The sequence below is a fragment of the Onthophagus taurus genome, chromosome 2 (assembly GCF_036711975.1).
Source record: "Onthophagus taurus isolate NC chromosome 2, IU_Otau_3.0, whole genome shotgun sequence".
NCBI lineage: Eukaryota > Metazoa > Arthropoda > Insecta > Coleoptera > Scarabaeidae > Onthophagus > Onthophagus taurus.
The window spans coordinates 3071605-3099499 of NC_091967.1; the positions used below are offsets into that span (position 1 = coordinate 3071605).

The 27895-nt window shown below is 34.5% G+C and overlaps 1 protein-coding gene and 2 long non-coding RNA genes across 17 annotated transcripts in view; 1 reads left to right on the forward strand and 2 right to left on the reverse strand.

The window, feature by feature from the left end:
* LOC111415128 (disintegrin and metalloproteinase domain-containing protein mind-meld) overlaps positions 1 to 27895 on the forward strand; it is a 259766-nt gene that overhangs the window by 171995 nt on the left and 59876 nt on the right. For all 15 annotated transcript variants that reach the window (XM_023046660.2, XM_023046654.2, XM_023046662.2 and 12 more), the window contains exon 2: positions 24549 to 24599. In XM_023046660.2, coding sequence (XP_022902428.2) covers positions 24549 to 24599 — 51 coding nt within the window. The remainder of the gene's footprint in view (positions 1 to 24548; positions 24600 to 27895) is intronic.
* On the reverse strand, positions 10512 to 11089 carry LOC139428901 (uncharacterized). The gene is made up of 3 exons (XR_011639567.1): positions 11013 to 11089; positions 10709 to 10895; positions 10512 to 10582 (listed from the first exon to the last, which is right to left on the reverse strand). It is a non-coding gene; the product is annotated as an uncharacterized lncRNA (long non-coding RNA).
* LOC139428903 (uncharacterized) lies at positions 25006 to 27893 on the reverse strand. The gene is made up of 2 exons (XR_011639570.1): positions 25518 to 27893; positions 25006 to 25370 (listed from the first exon to the last, which is right to left on the reverse strand). It is a non-coding gene; the product is annotated as an uncharacterized lncRNA (long non-coding RNA).

Consider the following 27895-nt stretch of genomic DNA (forward strand, 5'->3'; position numbering starts at 1 on the left):
GTGCTTTAAAGTGGCTGAATTTGCTTTCGATACAATTAACTTTATGGTAGGTTGAGGAAGTTCATTATCATTTATACCTCCGTTCCAAAATAAGTGTCCGATTTGAGATTTTTTATAGGATTATTGAATACACAGAAAAAAAAGTTGTAATTATGAATTTATTTATATAGAACACATATTTATTGATCGGGTAATCTTGGTAAAAAAAAAGTTAATTTTATATATTCTCAAGTATAAAAATCATGTCAGAAAATATACGAAATTATAAAGGAGCATTGGGTTGGGTTGGGTTGAAATAGAAAAGAGGAAATTCTGGAAGGAAACGTAGGGACAGAGAAGGTATAAAAAAGAAAATCTCGGAAGTTTCCATAACACAAAGCTCAAATATTAACGAGTCATTTGGAACAGTGTATAGAATTTTGAAGGAAGGAGTCATAAAAAGACTTTCAAGTACATTGAAACCTGTTTTGACCGATGACAATAAGAAACGTCGATTAGAATTTGCACTTTGTATGTAACAAGAACCTAGCCTATATTTTCAAGAAATGTTAAGAGTTTGTTCATATTGATGTAAAATCGTTTTACATAACCAAAACTAAGACAAACTGCTATGATTACAACAAAAGGTCTGAATTTAATGGTAAAATAGGCTTATGGCTTATTGTAACTCAAGAACCAGCCGAAATGCTAAAAATCGTGTACATGGGACATTAATGACAACACCTGTTGAAGTTACTTGTCAAATTTATTTATTTATTTTTTATTTATTTATTTATCATTTATTTCCACAGACAAAAATACAAAATTACATAAGATACACTTAACTTAAACAGTATCAGCAAATGGATCATTTTATCGCACAAGCGATCTCTGCCAAATGACCCAACAGAACAAACAAAAATAAAAATAGTATTTGCTGAATATGTCAAGTAGTGACAATTAGATATTATTAACATCACCAAATAAGGTTAAGCAAGAAAAGAAAAACAAAGAGAAAAATAAAGAAAAGACACAAAAAGAGAGATAGAGAGCGACTAAAAGAAACTAAAAGAATCTGCCGGATATCAGTTGCCAACAAGTGAGAGCAGTTGAAGAGAGGAAAAAAAGAGAAAGACAAAGAACAAAGAATCAGGAAACAGCCAGTTGAAGGGCAAGCAAGTGGCTCTTTAAAACATGTCTAAAATTAGTAATTCTAGAAATATTACGAATTTCAGAAGGCAGTCCATTCCACAGCGCAATCGACTGTACTGTAAATGATCTATGATAAATTTCAGTGCTATGAACGGGAAATGTAAGAATAGTATCAGAACGTGAACGAGTAGCAAGCTCATGAGTTGATAATTGCTGGAACCTATCTGATAAGTACTTTGGGATGCAGTTATGAAGGATTTTAAATAAAATGGTTAATAAACGAAAGGATCTACGTCTCTCACAGGTTAACATCTGAATGTAATTGCGATACGGCGTTACATGCTCAAATCTATTTAGGTCAAATATGAACCGGATACAATTATTTTGTAGCCGCTGCAATTTACTCAGAAGAGTCACCGAGAGATCGGGATAAACCGCGTCCGCATAGTCGAAGTGAGGAAATATAAGAGAGTAACAAAGATTACGACGCACCACAGGAGGAAGAGAGCAGCGAAGTCTTTTTAAAGAGTGGAAGCAAGCATAGACTTTTTTGCAAACATGTTGATTTTGCGGTTTCCAAGACAGTGCAGAATACGTATGACATTACCATCCAGCATCAGATCACTGCAGGCAGATGGATTAATCTTACCAAGTAATTGACGAGTTCCAAACACAATAGCTTGCGTTTTAACTGAGTTCAACTTAAGTCCATATCTTCGAGACCAGTTCAAGACGTTAGATAGATCGTTATTAAGTCGCACAATAGCTGCCGGAAATTCAGCAACAGTAGTAGTAGTATATATCTGCAGGTCGTCGGCATACAAATGATAATTACACGAGATATAATTAGTAACACTATTAACGAACAAAGAAAAAAGTAACGGACCCAATACACTGCCCTGAGGAACACCACATTTGATTGCACAAGCAGAAGAAATTGAAGAGTTAGCGCGTACTTGTCAAATTTATGTAGACATGATTACCAAAAAAGTTATTCCAGCTGTAAAAGAAAAGTGGCCAAAGGGTAGCAAAAAGATGCCCATCAAAATTCAACAAGATAATGCCCGACCACATTGTAGTATAGATGATGGTGAAGTAATTCGGGCCGGAACAGCTGATGGATGGAATATTAGTTTGATTTGTCGGCCACCAAACAGCCCTGACTTTAATGTTCTTGATTTAGGCTTTTTTAATGCAATTCAGTCCATACAACATATAAGCTCTATGCATAATATAGATGAATTAATTGCTGTTGTTTTGAAAGCATGGGATGATACACCTGCATATAAATTAGACAATGTTTTTATGACACTGCAGAAATGTATGCTTCATAAAGGAGGTAACAATTACAAAATCCCTCACACAGAGAAAGAAAAATTACGGTCTACTGGACAATTATAAAGAAATGTAATTTGTGCAAAAGAAGCTGTTGAAAAATTCTGTTAATAAATTAAAATATAATAATACTTATATTTCACTTTTATTAAAAGTTGACACTTATTTTGCAACAAATAAAATATACAAATCGGACACTTATTTTGGAACGGAGGTAGACGAATTTTTAATAAAACATAAAATTTTATATAGATAATGTACTTACACGAATAACATAACATCTCCTTTCCCACTGTTAAATTCAAATGTAGGTTACTACACCTCTTGAAATGCAAACGTAGAATCGGCCCGCATCAGAAAAGAACTCCGTTTTCAATGATTAAGCCTCGTGGTAGAGTTTCTGGATTTGCCGACGATTCGTTTCTCAGTCAGTACTTCTACTTCCGTTGCAGTTCGTAAAATATTCAACATCGATCCTCAAATTCATTTGAATTGCAGACGTTCGCAACTCACCATTAGCAAGAAACGATGCGCGATTCATTAACGTATTGATTTTCCGTCATATAGCCTCGATATCTGATGATTGCTTAAAAATAAAACCCTGTATAATTTATGTATTAGTCCGGATAACGCCGTCGGTTATAGATGGATGCCAAATTATGTTGTTGATCAAACATACCGGACTAAATCACTATTAACTGATTGTCGGGCTTTGGAACCTAATGAGCAAACAACCAGGTGATGACGTGTTGATATTTACTGATAACTAATTAAATTATTTTGTCCGGTCGAATGCTCAATTGCGGAATTCCCCGAGGGGTATTCTCGGTAATGCAATAAAAATAAATCTCGGTTTGGACAGAAATTGGGATGAAGGGCTCACATCCTCGTACGTCTTATCAGGTAATTTAGGCTGATTTACTGTCCGCAACTGCTAATTAATGGAAACGGATTTCCCTTAATTAATTGCGCGCTACCGGTTGTCTCCAAAATTGTGCGCTTAGTTCGCGCATACGTAGCAATCGATTCCTGGATATTCATTATAATTAACGAACGTCTGGTACGTGACGACAAGGATGATATCTCTAACCACACTCCTTCCCTTCATCCTTGATGGAACAATTCATCCATTATACACGCAATTTCAGAGGTTTGTATTTAGATACCAGAAATGTATGTAAATTTAATGTTAGCACATTAAATTAAACATTCTCTTGTGGTTATTATGTTTAGTTCCTATATTATAAACTTAGAGTTCAGAAACTACCGGATTTTCTTTTTCGAGTATTCTCGGAACCTCTCAAACTTGTTCGAATAACAATTTGAATTATTAAACGAGTAGCTTACCGTTTACGGACAGTATTTCCGCTGAATTATGCAATCGCGTGTAGTTATAAACTGTTTAGCTACGTAATCTTTTAAATTTTGTTAAAAGCCCGGCGGGATATTTACTTCACCGTAACTTTGGAAGTACACCAAAACTTCTTGCTAGCATTTGTTTCCATGTTTATTATTGCGTCCTGTTTTACGATTACGCTTGGACGCCGTATTGTGCGCGGAGTTTTCTATTCATCACGTTTTCTATCCAATTTGTCGGCCGCACGACCATTTGCTTACAGAGGAACTTACAGCTAGCGTAGAAGTTGGCCTGGAAGTTCCACTAGTTCTTGTAATTAGGAAGTCGAGCTGAGAAATCTACTTGGTCTCTGTGGACATTTGAAATGAGGGCGTTTACTCCATTGTTAATTCAGAAGACCATAAAACAACGAGTAGAAGGGACGAATTTGCAAACCCTGCGGTAATTTGTTATTCAGGGACAGCTTTGACAATTGAAACATAATTCATTAATAAAGACATATTAAAAGTAAATCAAAAACGTTATGAATCAATAACGATGGTTGTTTACTTCAATTGCAGATCATAAAGTCGACGATGTAAAACACACCCTAACCTACAAGCAAGTGGAGTTACGAGTTAACCCGTAAAAGTGCTAAAGAATACGGTAGTAAAATTGGTTTTGATAGGTTCTTTTAAAGAATCCATTACCGGGGCGGTTACAGTTAAAGCGGAATGACATTACTACATGTTTACATAATTTATGATTGATTCTTTACAATCCGAATAAATCGAGTTTTCAATTCCATTAAAGTAGGTAATTGCAAATATTTAATTTATGATGTTATCCGAGAAATTTAGGATGAACATTAAATGAACCGCGTTGGTAGCCACTTTGCGAATGTAATCGTGGTATAGAGAAGACCTCCGGCGTTCGACCAACTACTTGAAAATTAAGCCAGGTAGATAGCGTCGTTGATAAAATACCCTTCTGGGGACTACGTGCGCTTTTAAAGGCGTGCTAACATTTACTTGTAAGTCTATTTTATGTAAAAGGGTTTGTTATATTACCGATTAATATCAGCTGGATATCCCCAAGAAAATATTTTTTAAGCCTACAAATCAAGTAATAAAAATAAAGGGAGCTGAGGTTAGGATTTTCGATAACTATTACGTGCAAATCCAGGTGTATTTTACACCAACGATAACACTTACCCCTTTCTATGTGTTATCTTGGTTCATTGTAAATTACGGCGTAAGGATCGGACATGATAATGATGACATAAACCAAATAACGGCCCTTCGTGTTTGTGAACTCTTGGTGTAAAGCAGGTTGTGAGGTGGTGGTGATTTGCTGTATCGCCAACGGCGAATTCACACAATTTGTCACCAACATGGTTTACAATCGTAACCGAGGAATGGAGATGGGACGATTAGTCAGTTGGAAACTGTAAATATTTGGTCACTATCATTTTAATTTGTTATAACGAAACTACCAGCAAAGTTTTAACACAACATGCACATAATATAAAGTGTCGTTTTACTCAAAACTTGTGGTCTACATACAAGTGAAAAGTTACAATTAATAAAGCTATAATAATTTAATTTGTTTATGTATAGAACCAGATTGTTCTAATTTCCTTAGATCCTTAATCAATTCCCGACACATAAGTCATTGATAATGGCAGCGATGGGGTAGCGTTCGTAGATCTTCGTCTCGGGGGCAATCTAAGGGTTGGGTATTGCCTTGTTCGGTTCCGGTTTGATCGAAAGTGATCCATCTGCGTAAATACGACAAGTAATGAGATAAGTTCCGTTCCAGGTGTGGCGAACGATTTCGCCCAACATTGCCTGACAGTCGTAATGTATATTCGGTCTATAAAGTTGGCAGCCAGCAGTGGGAATTTGTGGGATCGTCCTGATCCGGGATTCGATTGGGATTTACAGATCAACCGACACGTGAAACAAGCGAACATTGTAGTCGGATACGATATAATGGATTTTTATTCAAGTATTCTTATTTGAATTTTTATTTACCATATTGTACAACCAAGTAGAATGAAACCTTGTATCTTTCCATAATGTGTTGCTCTAAAAAGAACTCAGGACAAGTCCAAGATGAAATATTGGCGTCGTAGAGTAGACGCTAGCGCCCGTTTAGTGTTGTTTATGTCGTAGTCCTTTTGAGGTAAGCGTCTGTTGTCCTCGCTCGTGTATCAACAAGTAATTGCGAAAATGCTTCGGGTATTATAACAGCGCAGCCAACAGCGATACCGATGAGACTCTAGTGTTTTCTCGCGCATACACTCAACTTTATTACTTCGTTCAGAATAGCAACAACTTTTGGTTATATTGGCAATTATACTAATTATTCGGGGAAGCAATTTACGAGGTCGGTGGATATTAAAGTGTAACCGTTGCCTTGGTGGAAAATTAGTACACAAGGCGCCGGATGTAAAGTTCGCTTTAAGTTATCGGACAAAGTCAAACGTTTACGGTAGTTTAATGAACGCCATAGGGCGCTGTAATCGTAAACTACACGTACGTTACTTGACCAAATAATGGAGCCAAATTACCATCAATCCCACTGGAATGCACTTAACATGTAATCACTTTTACCTTTAAAACTGTAATCTAAATCTAACTTAATTTATTAATTTTTATCCTTTACATAAAACCTCCCTATTGATTTATTAAAGATAGAAACTCAGCAAAGCATCGGCAAATTAGGCGTACACTCAGAGACGCAGATTACCACCATTAAACCCTTTAATTCGGACATCGAAAACCACAGCTCTTCCAGGATTGGATGCCGGGATAGTCGGCTTTAATTTCCCGCGATCCGGTTTAGAATTCCTACGCTTTACCGTATTTAGGAATCGGCAAAGCGTTTGGATTCTGAATCAGATCGACGCGGATATCCCCTTTTACTTCCTGACGGTCGTCGTTGACCGACTGGTGAAAGCCCACGACGGGGTTTAATTGGTGCTGAAAAGGACATCAACCGGTCAGAAGATTCGACTGGACATAACTCAAAATCCCTTTGATGTGAGTGAATACGATCGATTGATGAAAAATATACATAATGTAAGAGTAAAAAATGTTAAATAAATGTGAATATTACATCCCCAAAAGTGAAACATCTGCATGTGAAAGCCATTTTGCTGGGGATGAGGGAACAATTTCTTAATTTATAAGATCGTGCTAGGAATTCAATTAGGTAACGTGCCTGGCATCAGAATTTTTACAATTAGCTAGCCCCCCCAACCGTTGTCCCTTCAGTTGAATCGGGCTACACCTGCAACACGACGATGTGGTCAGAATTAGTTAGTAGAGCAACTAGTACAAATCGAGAGAAGGGGAAATGCAGAGAAATGGTTCTGCGGTTTGCAGGATTCGTTAAAATTTAAGCGATTAACCCAAAAATGTTGATTATCGTAACCCATTCATATAATTGTAATTATTTTGAAAATAAACTGTATGAATGTAACATTAAACATTATTAACATTGTATTTGTTAGTTTGTAATTTTATGTAACTACAGATATTTTGTATTTATAATTAGGATCGTAACAACAAGCGTGAAATGCGTATGCACCGCAAATGAATGCGTAAAAACAATTTTAATTACACGACAACAACGTGCGGTACAAGCACGTTAACAATATTAAATGTTAAAACAAATACATAAATAAATTTCAGGGTTATTGGGGCCGTAATAAAGCCGCTGTAAAAGCGTTTGTTGACTGTGATGTGTTTACAATTCGAGTGGTTCGTGCGCTTTCGTTATTTATTTACACGGCGAATCGCGCCAAGCAAAATCAATATTCTTTATTTATTTACTATGCGCGAGTAAAAATGCGCGACTCTGAGTGGTTAATTCTAAATGTAATTTTAAAACCTTTAGCTGTTAAAAAATCTGTTCAACAACATCACAGATTATTCCAACATTAAATCCTTCCGAAACTTTTAAATTATTTCTGCTCTCATAGGAAAGCATGATATGCATATATAAATAACTTTCAACGTTCGTTTTGGACGAGTTGGATTGGATGCTGAGGCTAACTTTCTACTGAATTTCAGGAATTTCAGGACTTTTGCGACACCAGAGTTGTTACTGGTAGAGAAAAAAACTACCTAAGCGCTAATTACCCTGGCCTGTAAACTTCAGAGACGAATAAATGCAAAAGAGCTTTTTACGAGTTGAAGTATTATTATGCGGTGACTGGCCGGTTCCCTCGGAAATAAATAACCATCTTAACTGCGGTGACGTTTGAACCAGCGCGTGAATTTAACGCGTCGTGGTGTGACAGAAATTCCTCATTAAACCTTTATACTCTTTATAACGAACCTTAGATATTTTTCCACCTATATTAAAACTAGGACAGTTTAAATGTTTTTTGTTGTTTAGACTTCTGTATACGGGGTAATTCAGGAAATATGTATAATAAATCTCTGTTTTTAACACTTCATACAAATTGTTTTATATAAATTTAAAATGTATTATTTGTTTAATTTATTTGTTGGGAGATGAGGTTGTTTGATAATTAATCATTCAATCTAATTAGCGAAATCTGTTGAACCATAAAATTTTGGTAACTCGGTTGGGAAAATAACACAACTAAATTAAACTTTATTTAATTGCAATTGCACGATTATTAATATATAGCTTATTTATATATTATTTAATATGTTGGTTTTCTAGTATTATTTCAAAATTAACATTATAATTTTGAAGAACAAAGGGTAACTTTTTAAACACTTTTTTAGTTTTCGCTCATTATTATGCCTTTTCTTGTCGTGATGCCATTTAAGATTGCTTTATTTATTGATTTCCGTTATCTCTTCTCCTGAAACATTTTGATACAATTTTTTCTTCTGTGAATCGTTTGCTGAATACATATTACATTTCCATTCCCAATCGCCATACTCTACTATCTAGTTCCATAATCTCATTCAACTCTGACATCTAATCAAAGGTACTGTAATAAAATCCCTGTTTCCAAAGAAACAGAAAAAAGACTAATTAAATTTAAGAATTTTACTATATTGGATTAGACCTTTGATTATATATAATATGGATTGAGCCAACGAGAGAGATAGCTTGCGCAAGGTGATCGAACCGAGATAGACATAGAAGCGTACTGCCATATAATGGGTGTACTGATAGAAGTGAGATAGATATAGAAGCGTACTGACATATAATATATCTATCTTTGTTACACTTTCACATTATCGCTTTCCATCTGCGTCTATTCACCTTGAGCAACATTTTTGTTAGTAGATATATTCAGTTAGCTCAATCCATATTATATATAATCAAAGATTAGACTATAAGTAGTTAGTTTTGTTATGATTTTCGTTTAGTTTTAAGAAAAATTAGGACGATGTGCAAGAAAAAGGTAATTCATTGAAGTCTATGACCTTCAAATTTTGACCTTGACATTTACATTTTGACAGGTATTGATTTTGACGATTTTCGATTCTAAAACCATGCGAGATCGATAGATCGTGTCGAATTAGCCCTTAGGCCGCAATTTAGCCCGTTTCTGAATCATTTTATACAGGGTGGTTTAGTTTTTAATCGGGAAACTTTACTAGAACGTAGTACTTGCCAAAATAACACAAGTTTTTTATATAAACATAGGGTCGCAACTCTTTTGTTTTCGAGCTATGAGCTGTCAAAATTGAGCCAAAAATTTACACTTTATCTTTTATTTCGGGTATAAGTAAACCATAGAATTTGAAATTTTGTATGCATGTACTGCTGGTTAATATCTTATTTTCAACAATACCTTAAACTTCCCTAGCGCCCTCTAAGGGGATGAAATTCACAACCCCTTTGATTTTTTTATAACAACTTTTTAACACCATGGAATATTAACATAAAAAAATATGGGTTGTAAAGCTTATTCATTATTGGTACTTTTTGTCTCTTTAGTTTTTTCCTTAAAGTTAATAGTTTTAGCGTAAAAAAATAAAATATGCTACATTGTACTGTAAAGTGCTGCTATTATTAAAAAAAATTCTCTTTATAGCTGGCTATGGAAGTAGTGCACTTACTAGGATCTAGTACTAATTAAATAACACCAATTAATTGTGATTTGCATAAGAAAAATCATAAATAAGATTAATGCCTGTCTGAACAAATTACGTTGTTTTAAACAATATTAAAAAATTGATACTGTTGCTTAATAACAGTCAAAAATTATTAATTATCATCAACAATTATGAGGCAACTTTTAGAATAATTTTGTACATAGCACGATATTTTATTTTTTACATGGAAACTATTAACTTTAAGGAATATACTAAAGAGACAAAAAAGTACCGTTAACGAATGAGCTTTACAACCCATATTTTTTAATGTTAATATTCTATGGCGTTAAAAAGTTCTTATAAAAAAAATCAAGGGGGTGGTGAATTTTATCCCCTTAGAGGGCGCTGAGGAAGTTTAAGATATGCTAGAAAATAAGGTGTTAACCAGTAGTACACACGTACAAAGTTTCAAATTGTACGGTTTACTTACAACCGAAATACGAAACAAAATGTAAATTTTTGGCTCAACTTTGATCGCTCATAGCACGAAAACAAAAGAGTTGCGAGCCTATGTTTATATAAAAAAATTGGGTTATTTTAGCAAGTACTACATCCTAGTAAAGTTTCCCGATTAAAAACTGAACCACACCCTGTATATTTAAATGCCATTTTTTTTCTTTCCAAACTTTAACATCAAATTACGAATTTCTCGAAGGAATTTGACATCCGAAAGCGCGATTATCTAAAAGAACGAAAAATTAGCTACAAAATTACAAAATCTTAATCAAATTTAAAGTTTATAAATAATTTCGAATATTTTCAAAGTTGATAGTTATTTTCTTTAAAAAATTCAATCATTTTGGCTAACCTGTGTAATTTATAATTCCCGCCATTTTATCAACCAATCAGAGAGCCCAGATTCAAACTGAGGCGATCAAATTCGAATATCCAAGAAGCCTTTGTCCAAAAAGGGTATATAAGGCCGCGCAAATTTGACACCGGGAGAGTTCAATTTTGGTTAGAGCGAAGCGTTGTCGAATCTACGTCAATTTAACCTAAAAATTTTTAACCTAAGTTTGAACTTAGAATTTTTTTTGACAACTCAATTTACTTTTATCTAGTAAAAGTAAACAAGTGTTTCTAAATTAACTGCGAAGAAATCGAAACCATACCTGAGATCGAGTCCAATGTTCCATCCTGTTCCCGAGAATCCTAAACTTCTAACACCGAAGAACATCCATCCCGCAAGACCAAGGTCAACCAACCATTTTTAACTGACATGTCACACCTCCGGAAACAAGTTATGTAAGTGAACATAATTTCCTTTTATCGAACTCTTTAATTTTTACAACCCTCGTGATTAAAATAAAAAAAAAATCAATCTTAATAGTTATTTAACCAACAAGTCTATTAATGAAGGCGATTAATTATCGAGATATTTTAACGATATTTTTATTTTCGCTTCGCTTCGCTCGCTCACGCGTTAATTATTGAGATAATTAATCGCATTTTAATATACGAGTTAGTTACAATATTTTTCCGTTGACCGTCTTTTCAACAAAATAGAGAAAATCCATCGTTGAGAAATCTCCCAATTCTGTCACTGGCAAAATAACCTCACTTTTAATGTGTCATAATTTATTTTTGTAGTCTTACCGAATAGATATAGTGGTCGGTTGGGTCGGTATTACAAATTTCATTGGAGAATATTTATTAAATTGACTACTATATTAGTTCGGTCGGACTTTCTTAAAATCGTTTATTAATAGGTGTCATTAATGAATGATTTTGTATACATTTATAAATCATATAAATACACAGTCGACGGAAAAAGACTATAAATTAACGCGTATAAGCTTTGTCAATTTCAATACTCATATAAAGGAGTTACCTCTTTCTTGCAAAGATTCCTTTATGCTTTATTTTATATTTAGTTCGTAAATTTAAAAATTTAGTTATAGATGTCTCCATGAACTTGCGTTTTATTCTTTTTTTTTGTCCTTGAGATTCATGTTCTTTAATTTAACAAAAAAAGTGTATTTTTGTTCGTTGTTATCCAATTAAATAATTGTTATATGTTTTCTGTGTGATTTATTTGTAAAAAATGACAAATTGTTGACTTGTATAATTATTATCAGTGATTTTCAATATCACCTCTGATTAAATTTTGTGATACAAAGTTCAGTTTAATGATTCAGTGGAACAACATTGGGTGATCTTAGCAGAACAAAGTGTACGGTCAATATTGTGTTTGTAGCAGTACACCGTTTTGACAAAGGGCTAGTGTAATTCTGGAGGGTATACATTAATCAACCGTCCTGCTGCCTCTAGTACCCACGTGTACACGCGTGTGCGGCCCCATTGTCTTCGACACCGACAACCATACATCATCCCATCGAACGCGCTGTAGAAAATTAATGACGCTCTATGCAATTAAATCTTGCCCGTCCTCTATTGTAACATATACGCGATGAATTCTGTTTACAGTTGGTGTCAAGGGGGAAGCGAATCTCGATGTGTATCAGAATTGAGATTTTAAAACAGCCAAAAACAGTTTTAATTTCTTCTTGTCTTCTACAGTATAGCAAGAAATTTTTATAAATAAACTTTTTATTTGTGTCAAATCCCGTAATAGATTATGCACACAAGACATTCTCGTATCTTTTATTTGCGTAGTTTTACGATCTACAAGCTTGAATGTCATATATTACGTTGAAGTGAAAATATAAACACGACAAATACCGAGGAGTTTATGGCGTCGTTTTCGTGAGCCACAGCATAGAGTATGGTTGCATAATGTACGAAAAATAACCGGGATTTTTGACCAAAGACGATTCATAAGGTTGGTTCTTCGCAATATATGTTTTATGGACCATTTAAATATAGGGTTTGAGGAAGAACGTAAACGTTTTGTGTGACAAGTAAATGCGCGATATTTTATATTTCCTAACAAATTTTAAAATGCCATTGTGAAAGAATGCTTATACATAAATCATTATAAAATACAACTCAACAAACAAAAGGAAAAAAATAGGAATAAAAGGTCGAAATCGGTGGATTGAAAGTTCCGTATTCAATACAAATTCGAAACTTGGGAAAGAGGGGTGTGGTCGTAAAAATAACAGGCCTTAAATTCCATCGTATCCTACCTTACCGTTTCCGTTCGATTTAAAGCGTTGAGATAAATTAAAGAAACCGGTAGCAGCGGTCACTTGACTGGTTAGAAGAGCTTATTGGCTCGTGAGACGTCAGGGGCGGCTTTAAGTCGCAATATTGCAATTTATAGACCCAACTTGGAGAGGAATTGAAACAGAGATAGTAGAGTGAAAATTAATTTATATTATAATAATAGAATTAAATTTGCATCATTCAGAAGAAATGAGAAAGTGGGCTTAGAAACGTTAGCCATCTTGAGAGATGCATGGTTAAATGTTTCTATTTCTAGATCTAGTGTTAGTTTTAGTAATGTGTATGATGCAAATGGGTTAAGAGGATAAAAACAGTAGGAAATTCAAAGAGAAAAGTTATAATAACAAATAATAGTGAGTGTGGTGTGAAGGGTATTTAGTGAGAAGATTTATTTGAAATGCCATTTGTGTGAATGTGAGCGGGAGTGCTGACACAGCAGGATTCGCAGTGGCGCCAATACGAAAACAATTACGTTATCTAAACTTTTCCGCAGCCAGAATCGGGGACATAAACATGGAACAATCCGGTGCTGGCGAGCAACTTTTTCGGGATTCTCCGTCCTGATTCATTATTATATGGCCACCACTAAAAACGCCAAACCTCGTGCACTGCGCCAAACTTTTCCCGTTACACTTTTCAATTAAACGCCGTTTTTAACGGTTACTGCGCATGCAGTCTAACTAACGGGGTCCCTCCACTCTCGGTACGGTGTATGTACGTATCTATTAGGCCGAGAGAGCGCCGACGTTATTTAGCTAACAAATTAGTTGGCAAAGTTTCGTACTTGAAAATTTTAATTAAAAATCAGAGCCAACGGGGCGTAAACTATAATTGCGAAAAAAAATGTTACCATTAAATCCGGAAAATTACCACTTTTAATCGAAACTAATTTCCCTTGTTTGATGATGTATTGATTTAGATATTAAGCATTGTAATTAGATACCTTGTTCCGTCTATTACCATTACGCGAGTAAATTAATTCGCGGGATGTTACCGAGCAAATGAGCCGTCAGAAACTAACGTGTTGAACACACACAAGATCGAAACTTGGTAGACTGTATACACGCCGAAGGAGCCGTACAATAAATACACCCTTGGTAAACAGATTATGGCCGATAATGTATAATAACTATCTGCCGAACATGCAGCGAGAAGTTGTTAAGCCCTAGAGCCGAGATGCTGCGTTGGTCTCGAAGCGGGTTTGTAGTTAGAGGAAGTTTTCCCTGTTTTCCTATAGCCGAGTAGACATTGAGAACTTTCAGCTATATAACGTACTCCCGTGTAGGAGGCAAAAATTTCACAGCAAATACTCTCCTCGATAAATCGGAACGGTTAAAATTTTCTCCTTGATATATATTGAAAACTTTACTCTGCCAAATGGAAATTTCCATTTGCGGCAACCGTCCCGATGCGATAAATACACCTAAGCGCGATATTTCACCGAACGCAAATAGAAGAGAACGATTAGCGACGAATTTATTGCCCGAGTTCGGGAAACGCATAGCGACGCCATCGACGACACGCGGTTACTTTGTTAAAATGATGTGCAGTAGCGCAACGAAGCTTAAATCAACCACCACGATATTGGATCATGTTTACTGAGTGTGCACTCTGATATTTACGAGTTCCATATACATAGGTATCACCACAAACAACTTTAAAAACACTATATCAAACAAAAAGAGTCTTTTTGAATATAATATATTTTGAAGTAAATTGAAGTAAGTTTTTTCATTCTTTACACTTCGTTCACGGTATTATCTAACCCTCAGGTGAATAGCACATCAGGTTTTTCGTGCATTCACATACTTCCTTATTCCGAGACCGTTTCGACCGTCATCAGCGCCATTCGATTATTCGAACGATCTTGGAGATTGTTCGGGTTAATAAGGAGTAAGGAAAAAGTAGCGGAACGAAGATCCTCATTTTGTAGCTTCCTTCCCCGACGATCCTTTAGTTATCCGATGTTATCCAATGAAGGTGGGGTTTCGTTTGAATACGAATACCTATCTTTTATCCCTAAAGTGGCACATATAAGGAATTATCCATTTACGTCAACAAAAATAGGCCTTCAAAGAAGAACTTTTTTACCTTTTATCTAAGTTCAGACAAATAGAAACGATACATATCAATGTTGCTGCGAAATCAAACTTTATGCAAAAAGTGGAGCAACCCCAAATTTTATGAAATTAAGTTTAGACAACTTTAGACAATTCCTAATCATTTCGGACAAATTTAAAATGATGTTTCAAATAAATAAAGTAAGTAAGAAGTCTTTTATTCTTTGATTATATATAATATGGATTGAGCTAACTGAATATATCTACTAACAAAAATGTGGCTCAAGGTGAATAGACGCAGATGGAAAGCGATAATGTGAAAGTGTAACAAAGATAGACATAAAACGGTACTAAACAGACGGGCGCATGCGCACAAAAGTGTCAAACCTCTTCAATTTGACGTTTTTGTTGTGTCACAGCCAGTCACACCGTTATGTTTAAAAATGTATTGTTTCGTGTGCAAAGTTCGCGATAATACAGTTTCACACTTTGATTATATATAATATGGATTGAGCCAACGAGAGAGATAGCTTGCGCAAGGTGATCGAACCGAGATACACATAGAAGCGTACTGCCATATAATGGGTGTACTGATAGAAGTGAGATAGATATAGAAGCGTACTGACGTATAATATATCTATCTTTGTTACACTTGCACATTATCGCTTTCCATCTGCGTCTATTCACCTTGAGCAACATTTTTGTTAGTAGATATATTCAGTTAGCTCAATCCATATTATATATAATCAAAGGTTTCACATCACCTGTAAGTATTATAAATAATAAGGAAATTTTATTTTATTTTTTTTTCTTTTTTCATTTATTAATTTTGTTTTAAATTTACCGCCAAAATTAACGCACGCCCATTATATGTCAGTACGCTTCTATGTCTATCTCGGTTCGATCACCTTGCGCAAGCTATCTCTCTCGTTGGCTCAATCCATATTATATATAATCAAAGCTTTTATTACTAACTTAATTAATGATATTTTTCACCCATGTAGTTATTAATTACTATAATAGAAGAAATAATGTAAATATATTAATGTATTGTAACACAAAATCAGTTCATATTATCAATCAATGAGGTACATTTAATTAACAACCACTTAATTTATTTGTATCCAGTTTACTGTACTATTATACTAATGAACTATTTTACGCACTCATTCTCATTAATACAACGAATTGTTCATTACTTTATGACGTTAGTTATTAGCGTCCTTTCGTTCATCCAATAAACACATCGCAAATACATCGGATAAACATTAATTCACAGTTCGTTAATTCAACGAAACTTTTAGCTGTGTTTATTTACTTTTTTGGTACGGTACATTTTTCATCCATTATGTTAGTTCAGTCTTTATTGTTTATGTTATTTTAAAGTGTATTTTGTTTTGGTGAAACTCAGTTTTGCTTGAATATGCTTTTATATAACATTTGTTCTCCATAGGTTATTATACTACACATTGTTCTATTTTCTTGTTCGTCGTTGTTTATTAACGCTGGTGTGTTATTGAGAAAATATTTGACTGTATTGATGAAAATGGAAATTGAAAATGTTTAATATCATTTAATATCAGGAGTTTGCCGAGCTTATGAGTAATTTATATATGTCGCATGATGCCAAGTTTATAATTCTAGGTGATTTTAATTTGCCTTTGGTGAACGAGTCCGGCTTTGATTTTTTTGCTGTCAACAGTGTGAAATACAATGTAATTGGCGACTTTCTTAGTTTTTGCAATTGCAACTCGCACAACAGTATAACAAACATACAGGGAAAAACCTTGGATTTAGTTTTGTCAGATGTTGCGCTTGATGTTGGCCTTTTTGACTTGCCATTTGTGGAGGAAGATCTTTACCACCCTTGTCTAGAAATAAAATTATCTTGCAAACCGGCAAATAAATTAACTTTACCAACACATTACATGAAGGACTATAAGAATGCGGATTTCATGCTTTTATATCGACGTTTAACTGATACGGATTTTTCTTTTTTGAGTACGTATGATAATGTGGATGATGCAGTTGCTGTATTTTATGATATTCTATATGATATCTTAGCTGATTGTGTCCCGAAAAAGCAAGTTGGGGCTCGTAAATATCCAGTGTGGTTTAATCAATGTATAATAAAAGATATTAAGGCTAAGGATTTCCATTTTAAACACAGAAAAGATTCCACGTACCATTTGGATAAATACAGAGAACTGAGGGCCAGGGTCAAACGGGACACTGCAATAGCTTACAATAATTATACACGAGATATTGAAAATAATATTGTAGCTGATCCGAAGGCATTTTGGAATTTTATTGGTAGCAAAAGGGATAACTTTAACCAGAGTCAGTTTTGTTCCGACGGAGTTCCTCTTGCTTCTAGCGAAGATATCGCATCTGCTTTTGCAAATCATTTTAAGTCCGTTTATGGTTCAACGTCGAATTATTCTCTTTTGTTCTATGATGACATTATCAACAATAACTCATTCGATTTGTTCAACTTGGAATCCTTCTCAATGAATGAAATTGGTGATGCCATAAGTAAGCTTAAATCTAAACGCACAGAGGGACCAGATGGTATTCCCTCTTACATTGTGAAGGGCTGCAAAGACGCCTTGGTAATGCCATTATACATAATTTTTAATTTATCACTTGTGACGAATACATTTCCAAATGTTTGGAAGATCGCAAGAGTGACTCCGATTCACAAATCTGGCCCCTCTGGTGATGTAGGAAATTATAGACCTATATCGGTAATCTCCTGTTTTGCTAAACTTTTCGAACAATTGATTTATCGCAGGATTTTCAATCAAGTAAAACTTTCGTTGAATGTTAATCAGCATGGATTTATTCCTGGTCGCTCTGTGGAGACCAACTTAACTATCTTTACGGATTACGTTTCCAAAGCATTGGATACTAGAGCTCAAGTGGATGTTATCTACACGGATTTTGCAAAAGCATTCGATAGGGTGGATCATGATACGCTTCTGCACAAGCTGGCACAACACGGGTTTTCTTATTCTACTCTTAGTTTTTTTGTTTCATATTTGTCCAACAGATTTTATTACGTCTCTTATAAAAACGCAGTATCAGATATGTTGGGGATTGATTCAGGGGTTCCGCAGGGTAGTAATCTGGGACCTTTGTTATTTTTGTTATGTATAAATGATTTGCCCCTGGTAATTAACTCAACCAGATGCTTACTCTTTGCGGACGATCTGAAGATATTCACAACTGTACACGACTTAACTGACTGCCGGTCCTTACAGTCTGATTTAGATAACATATTTAATTGGTGTCGGCTCAACAAGCTCCATTTTAATGTGTCTAAATGTGAGTCAATGACGTATACATTGAGGAAGAGGCCGATAGAATTTGTATATAAAATAAATAATGTGAATTTGAGGTGTGTTGTTAAAAAGAGAGACTTGGGTGTGTTGTTTTCGCCTGGTTTATGCTTTGCTGAACATATTAAAGCCACAGCAATCACAGCTTTGCGTCTCTTAGGATTTGTCATTAGAAATGGGTACAGTTTCTCAAACTTACAGACGCTGCAATTACTGTTCAATTCTTTAGTGCGATCTAAGCTGGAATATGCGGTAATAGTATGGGATCCCGGGTCAATTCTTTATTCTAATTTAATAGAAACTATTCAAAATAAATTCATTAGGTATCTCTACTACAAAAAATTCCGTGTTTTCATTGGTTTTAGATCGTACGAATTTGCACGTAAATTATTTAAGATCACCAGGTTGTCTCTCAGAAGAAAAATTATATCACTCTGTTTTCTGTATAAATAGTTGAATAATAGTATAAATGCTCCATTAATATTAGAAAATATTAGTTTCTATGCGCCTGCATATTGTGGTAGGCTAAAGAATCTTTTCTATATTCCTCGGTTTTCAACTGAACTGAGACGAAATTCTCTTATTAGAATCCTTTCACTGTACAACACACTGTCGGCTTCTTCCTTCATACCTCTGCTTGGCATTGGTATTAGATCGTTTAAACAACATTTGACACCTTTGATAAGTGCTGCAGTCACCCAGTAGCCAAACTTGATTTTTGCCATTGAATTCTGTAATTTGTGATGTAATTCTATTCATTTTTTAAAGTTTTGGTTCAATATATACTCCGCGCGTTCTCTGATGGGTTAATTAACATTTATGCTTGATCTTGGTTGTTTTGTTATTTTTGTTGGTTATATTATGTACTAGTAGACTTAAGTTCTGAAATTTGTAATTAGGGGCAGCCCTGTAATTTCGGAAGTAAAATAAATAAAATAAAATAAAATATATTCTTAGCATAACATAGCTGAGGTCGTTTGTGGCTGAGGCTCTGCACCTAATATGTCTCAACGCAAACAACTTCTACAAAACTCAGAATGGTAGATTTTATTAATTGAAAATGTTGGTTCAAATTTATCATTTTCAAACAGAATATAATTTATTAAATAATTTTTTTAAATGCTGAATTGAGCCTTATATACACTTTTGGGAATGCAGCTTTAAAAGCGGGCATTGTTATTATTAATATTAATACCGAGGGAAAGCGGGTGATTAAAATTTTCAATTTTCAATTAAATATTCCGTTTAATCCATTTTAATTGTTACAGTTACGCCTTTACAAGGCCAAATTGATTGCGACTCGGGGTATTTTGGGTTCACATTTTTTACCCAAAACAAAGCCACAAAATAACCATTCATTATGCAGACCGGTGATGTTAAATTTGCATACAAATATTGGACTGGTCCGAAAGGCACAAATTACGATTTGAATTTCTAGCCTGCGCGTCATTACGCGCGCGTATCCGGTTGCGAATTAATGAGTGCAATACGCAATCCATCAATGCGACTAGTTATGGAAATTTGGCGCTGTTTTGATGCCCAGGAATTTTCTGCCGAACCAACCAATTCGGTTTCATGCCTGACGAAGTTTTCCGCTCTGGATATTTTCGAACAACGTGGAATATTTGATACCTAATAATCGTTTATGATGTAATAAATTCACTCTAATTTATTAGTAAATGATGATTCGAAAAAAAAATCTTTTAAGGTACATAAAATGCGTGGAGGCATGATTTATCTTGTTTGCATATTCCCATCAAACATTAATATAACGAAATGATCCATCAGGAACCGAAGACGTGATGTCATATTAGTATTGGATAGTGACACTTTTTTTAATAAATGTGTCAATCGGATTTTCATTTAAGTTTAGTCAAAAAGCTGTGGTTTTGAACATTTTAATATTAATTTTTTTACACTGTAAAAAATGTTTTGGACCCTCGACAACACGGTTTTTTTGCTGGTCGTTCGGTAGAGACCAATCTTCTCGAATATACTAATTACATTTTGCATTCTTTCGAAGACAACTGCCAGGTGGGCTCTGTTTATACTGATTTTAGTAAAGCTTTTGATAAAGTTGATCATCGGCTCTTACTACAAAAAATTGAACATGTTGGTTTACCCTACAGCCTTCAACAGTGGCTTGCTTCCTACTTGGTTGACGGTGTCAGTCTCATCCGGCGTACCTCAGGGAAGCATTCTTGGACCTCTGCTTTTTAATATTTATATTAATGACATATTTAAGTGTTTTAAACACGCTAACTGTTTAATGTATGCAGATGATCTAAAGATCTTCTGCCGCGTGTCAAATCCTAGAGATTGTTCTGCTCTTCAGCGTGATCTATACGAACTTGCTCAATATTGTTGCACAAACTTCATCACCATGAATTATAGTAAATGCTTTACAATTACTTTTACAAAAAAGCCTGGTCCCATACGCTTTGACTACATCATTGGAGGGAAGTTGTTAAACAGGGTTATTTCTATAAGAGATTTGGGCGTGACGTTTGATAGTAAGCTATGATTCAGTGAGCACGTCGATTCGGTGGTTAGCAAGGCTTTTCGTATGCTTGGTTTCGTCATGAGATCGGCTGCTGATTTTACCGACACTAATTCATTAATGACTCTCTATTATACGTATGTATTTAACATTTTGAATTATTGCACTGTTGTATGGAATCCACAATATAATATATTTGTGGAACGACTAGAGCATGTCCAAAAGAGATTCGTTCGTTTTTTATGCTGGAAATCTCATACTACCTATGCTGACTACTACTCGGCGTGCCAATCTTTCCACTTGTTACGACTCGGCCAACGGCGACTTGCTAATGATATAATACTTTTATATAAAATAATTCATAATATTTATAAATCATCCTCGCTTACATCGCTGATTAACTTCCACGTCCCGCCCAGATCGCTTCGTTTTGATTTTCTGTTCTTTACTACAACTCCGCGCACTAACTCCTATCAGCATTCGCCATTGCTGTGCTCTGCTCGCTCTGCTGACCGTCTTGCCATTGATATATTTGCGTACGATTCCTTAATCTCCTTTAAAAGGGCAACCCTTGCTGCTGTTGGGAACATGCCGTATATAGATTAATTTATATAGATTGATTTATACTTACAATTAGTTCTTGTCCTTTCACGTGCTGATTGTTAGATACCTCGGTTTTTTTCTTGTTTTTTTTTTGTTATTTTTGTTAAATTACTTATGCAATTTGAGATACTGATTTAAGTTTTTTTTGTGTCCTTTTTTTCTTTCTTATTGTATTTTTTTAGTGGTACAGCTTGAATTGGGTTTGTCCTGTGCTGTGTCCTGTGAGCGTAAATAAATAAATAATAATTGACAGGGAAAATTTATAAGACTATTATTTCTAATGAACTTGTCAATTTTGAAAGGCAGTGCTACCACACATTTTTAGTTTATGTCGCAATATTGCAAATAACAACTTTAACAACTGATTTAAAATTAATAAATATAATTTAAATAAATTTAGAAAAAAAATGATTCTTTGTTTTGTACTATCATGTACTATCATAAATTATCCATTTTCTATTTAAATTACATAATTTATAACCACAGCTTCGATATTATTTGTTCATGACGCGAATATAATTATTTTAGAGTGTTAATAATTAAAATATAAAATTGGACTAATTGGTTGGTTGCTAATTAATAATTTCAATGTATTATATATATTTTAATATATATAGTGATATTTCAATTAAATATCTCATTTTTACCACAAATTCTACATACTAATATAAACACACTCGAGATATAGAAGATTTAAAAGCAAATTTATCCTGTCATAGAGAACGTGGGCAAGAACTCAACTTTCCGATAAGATTTCATAGCTTCACAACATTTATAAATAACTTAATTAATTTTATCTAAAATGTTGAAAATGCGAGCGGTAGTTTGTCATTATTTTATTTATTAGCATCACTTAACCTCAAAAATTCAAGGTAGAAATATATTTTTGTATATTGCATTTTAAGTGAAGTTCACTGTACATACAGTGTTTTAATTAATTATCGTACCCGGCGTCATCATTGCAAGTATGCAACTAATATCACAGTATTTGCATTGCAATATGCGATATTGGTTGCATACTTGCAATTATGACGTCGGTATGATAATTAATTAACACACTGTATACGTTTATTGCAAAGTTTGACAAGAGTGAAGATTAATTTGTTTACCTTTTGTATTCAATAAAGATTATTTATTTATACAATACTTTTTTCTTCGCGTGTACTATAAGTATAATGTTTAAATCTGGCAACAGTGTTTGAAAGTCTCATAAATATACGGTAATCTCCAACCCCCTTCCTCCTCCTTTGTACGACATGTTTATTAGAAAAGGTTAGGCGAGTTGATATCATCAATAAATTTGGACCAGAATTATTTTAACCAGTGCCTACAGAAAAAAAAACTAAATTAAGTTATAATTTTAATTAACACACATAAGGTATGCATTTTCTTCTTTTAAAATAAAAGTAATTACCTTTTTGAAGCCTCAAAACATAATAAAACTCATTCAGAGAGGTTGTTTACAAAAGAGGCAAGGTTATAATCCCTTTGTCACATAATCCCTTTTGCGCATTGACGAATGAAATATCGATTTTTGCTGTAATACTTTAAATTTAATAATTTGATTTTATTTACCTTTGTTTACACGTGTTATTATTTAACACAATTAATTATGTCGGTTTTAAACCTTTTGTAACTCTGAGTTATTAATTGTTAATATATCATTTATTTATTAAAAATAACTGATTAGCGCTGAACTACAATTCAATAAGTTTAACAATTATTTTCATGTTGTAATTAACAAATTCGTTATAAACAAATAAAAGCCCGTAATATAGTTTAGTGCGCAATGCGAGGTCCAAAAATTAAAGCCTCGTAATATCATAATACTTATACATATCAATATTTTAAATTCATACAATAAATATGAAATCAAAAACTCGCAGCTGTTTACGATGATTATTTTTACAAAACATGTCCCATCACGTTTCCGGTGTAAGTACCAATTGAGTATGCTAGCTGTAAGTTGACAGTGTCAATGTCAATTACTTCAAGACTGAGATGGAAGTTCTTGCAATTGTAAGAATAGTACATAAAGCCATATAACCTAGTATTCCGTAATGTCCATAATTTTACTTGGGGGTCATTTAATTTGGCAAACAAAACTAACCTTACACAACATTCTTGCCTTGCGCAACGTTGATAACCTTGGTCAACCATTTTAGTAAACATATTTTTTAGTTCTACCTCACCTATTTTACCTCCCACATAGTTTATAATTCCGACGATTTGCAAAACGTCCATCGACAAATAATGCAATATTAAATTTAAAAAAAAACGCAGTAATTCAAAACGCGGCTGAATTTTAGGATAAATACCGCTTCTGGTGGTTACGCAATTTTATTGTAATTTTATATGCGCATGTTTATCATGATTGGAAAGGCTTGTACAACGGTTGGTTAATATTCCCGATTTCATGCAAAAACTAGGTATGTGATCAGATAGACTACCCACTTCCTATTAAGCAATATAAAATTTCAATTAAAATTTATTTTTTATAACTATAAAGTTGCGTACCACCCACATAATAAGTTTTATTTGAAATACAAGTTTATTTGATTGAATTTAATTAATCAAAAGATCTATAACTTCTTCTGATAACGCCGAGGCCGACAATATGATGACCAAACTACTTTGTAAAAGCTATCTGATTTTAACGCATACGTCTTCCAAGTTTCTTTTTTGTTTTCACCATTGGGGTAGTAATGATATCCTAGTGATAAAAAAACTTATTCGAAAATTAATAGGTAGCAGTATAAAATAAAACGAATCCATCAATAAATCAATTTGATTTCAACAGTTATTTTCTTTTACGATAGAAGTCTCAATAATTTTATTACTGGCCATTAGTAACCTTGCATTTGTCGATATTTCATCCCATTCATATCCTGAGGGTAATAAATTTCGCTGTGGCGATTGTACGAATAGAAACCCTTATGTGACCGTTTGCGAGGCTTTTATTGGGATTCTGGGGGAAGATTACAGGACTAATGTGTTCCTCTTTTGTCATTTCAGAAGCCGACTATACACTGGATGACTCGTTTTGGATCGATGAAAGTCCAGCCGGTAAGTAGATACGCTATTTTAAAAATCTTCTAATAATAGGTAATGCTGGAAATAATTAATTTTATATAATGTAAAATGCTCAACATGCCGTAATCTCTATAATACGTGGATTATATATTATGTGTAAGGTAAATATTAGTGCTTAACGTAATCCTTCGAACCCTGGTCGTATCCACAAAATTAGAAAAGGGATTAGGCTCTTCTTATCCCCAGTTATAATGAAGTAGCTATAATAGTTACCTAAATAATTTTAAAATAATCATTTAGTGGATGACGACTTTGATCGAAAGAGTAATGAAGTTGGGAAAATAACTGAAAATTAAGTTATCTAGTAAACAGAGCATTTTATTAAAGGGAACTCTTTGGGAAGTCAAATAAGGAAGTTTTTTAATTAGATGCAATGAAGTGATTTTTTCTCTTTTTATTCACCTACCAACTGAGGTGTACACTAAATTTTCACTCAATTAATACACATCGTTTTATTAATCAATGTGAAAAAGATTTTACTTTAAACAAAATTATTTAAACTTTAGTAGTGAGTTTACGCAATGAATATCGGCTGCTTGTGCAATTTCCAAATACAAAATCCCAGTTTGGAAACAATAGATTGGCGGACGTGGTTCGTGCTTGGTCCCGTGTCGCCATTGAAAAGGAATTAACGCCGATAAACAACAAGTATGCAGAGGGCGTTCTTCCATGATCGTACCTGGACCCGGTGTGTTTCGATAACACCTCGGACAACACCCATAATAATCAAACAATGCTCCTACCCTAGAAATTACCCAATCATACGTCTACCATTGTAAACGTTTAACTAACAGTAACGTTAAGATAAAGTAAAGAGGTTTAGGATATTATAAACATGACAAAATGTTTAATTAAAGTGAAACAATCATACGTCAGATTTGACATACATACGTCAATGAAATTAGGTTTTTTCCTCCATATTCTTGGTGCATAATTAATTTCCAAATAATACCTATTTCGTTAATTAAAATCGTTTATTCTTTAAAATTCAAGACTTAACATCACTTCTTGAATTAATAATCTCTTCACTTTGATTGCAACTTGCACACTTCAAGACGAGACGGTCTTATCGATATCTCGAAAGTTGTTCGATGGGGAATTCTGAATCCGGGTTATCGCGTTCTCCCAAAGTGCGCACACCACCGGAATATTTTATCAAGACAACCGACCGCGTGCAAAGAAACCTTGAGTTTTCGGACAAAAGAAGATCGCCGGCGTTAAGGCCGGGGATTGGAGCAGATTTGCAATGTAAATTTATTTTTACATTCACCAAGCGTAAATATTATACCGATGTAAAGCGCTGGGGAAATTTTTGCATACGTTGTAATATGGATTACTCGCATGGAGATGTGGCCGGAAAATACAAACTAAGCTGTAAGGATGACGAAGTTTGAAAAAGTTGGATGTTATACATGAATCCATGACCATGCTTTATTTCCCGCGAGATAATGGCCCAATGTCGCCAGTAATCGTTTTATGGTTTTATGTACCAATTTGGCGCCCATCTGTAAGGGTTTAATCAATTTTTGGCAATCCAAAACGTTACGTCGACGTTAGTCATAAATCTGGTACGTGGTGTGCAATTTGAGTAACGAGAGGGTTTTGCGCCATATGGCCCCGTAATACGCCCAATGTAATAATACCGCGGTCAAATACTTTCACGTATACGACTGATACTTTAACTACCTATACTCCCTTCCGCACAGAATGATCCAACATTACTCAGTGTCCTCGTTATAACCCGTGATTTATTCTTTATAATATAACCGACCACGGTATCTCGAGTTATGAAATTGTATATTTCATTTTACACAAAGAATTTCAAATTTTGTGTTAAATACTCTTCAATGTTAATTTGTACTGTCTATTAATTCTGTTGAATTTCTTGCATACAATTTCAATTGTAACGGAGTAACTTAGTATTGTTGAAGGTGTTTACAATATAATTTTATAAAACTGGGTGTTAGAATTCGCTTCGGTACGCTTTATTTGATGCCACAACACCACGAACCAAGTTCGTAATTGTATATTTCCCCTCGATAGCTCTGAATACTTCTCACGTCAGTCCCGTAAACTTCAGTACCGGGCGTTCGAATCCGTTTTCGTTGGGCAGAATGGCGCAACATTCACGCTCCGCTTGAAACGTTACAGGTGGCAAACCGAAACTTCCCCAAATAGGATTTAATTTCAATCGCTCCCGTAACTCAACTCTCGCCTCGTTTCGACGGTTTCCAGTTATTATTTCCAACGATGATTTTGTATCTTCATTCGTTCTGCAACGAAGACGTCGATGCTTTATTTGGTACAGAAGGAAAACGGGGTCGTTTTTCGACTTGAGCGGCAGTTAGTATTTGCTCCTCAAATGAATTGAATGCGCTATGGTAAAACATCGGTTAAATGAACTGAACGCCAACGACAGGGCGTCGTCTTCGCCGGTACGGAGTCGGTAATTTTCTTGTAAAGAGCTCGTTAGGTATCAAAGGGAGAGCGACTCCTTTCCAGGCTACGACATTCCGGTCCTCTTCAACGTGTCCCCAATCTTCCATTTGGGAACTCTTTTTTCGGTAGACTCGTTCGGAAACTTCTACTGAATTTATCGCCCCTATACACAAAGTTTTTATAGGACTCCGTAATATGCCCGTTAGCCCTGAAGTAATAGACTTGACGGCATGTTTCTTTCGTAAAGATTTCCTCTTAATGATCCACCCGTACTCTTATTTGTAAGATACCACAGAAAGTATTTTATATAATTTTATTACATTGAAGATTCCAAATGGGTAACCATCAATCACCCGTTTTTATCATGACCTTTTCTCAATTTGACTGTAATGAAAATGTAGGTTCTTTGAACGCGCCGTTAGCAAGATCGATACACACTTCTTAATTGCAATTAATTAGTGCGAGCACGCTCAAGTGGTGTCAGCTTAAGTGGTTTGTAGTGGCTGCTTCCCTTGTAATTCCGAACCGGCCATTAATCCTCCTTAAATGGTGAATAATTACCGTTTGCTAGCCAAGAATACTACACTCCTGCTCTTTGTAACGGGACCATCACAGCTTCAAACCCTTACACAATACACCACGTGCAGTCGTATCTTCGAATGGTGGCGCGACGACTACTACCGTCGATATTTCAGCTTTAGTAGCCATTAAGATAAAGAACACCATCGAACACTGAAAGGAAAATTAAAATTTCATCATTTGATTTCTTTTTGCATATGTGTGGTTATTTAATTGTTAACATTTATTTTTAAAGAGATTTCTAATATATT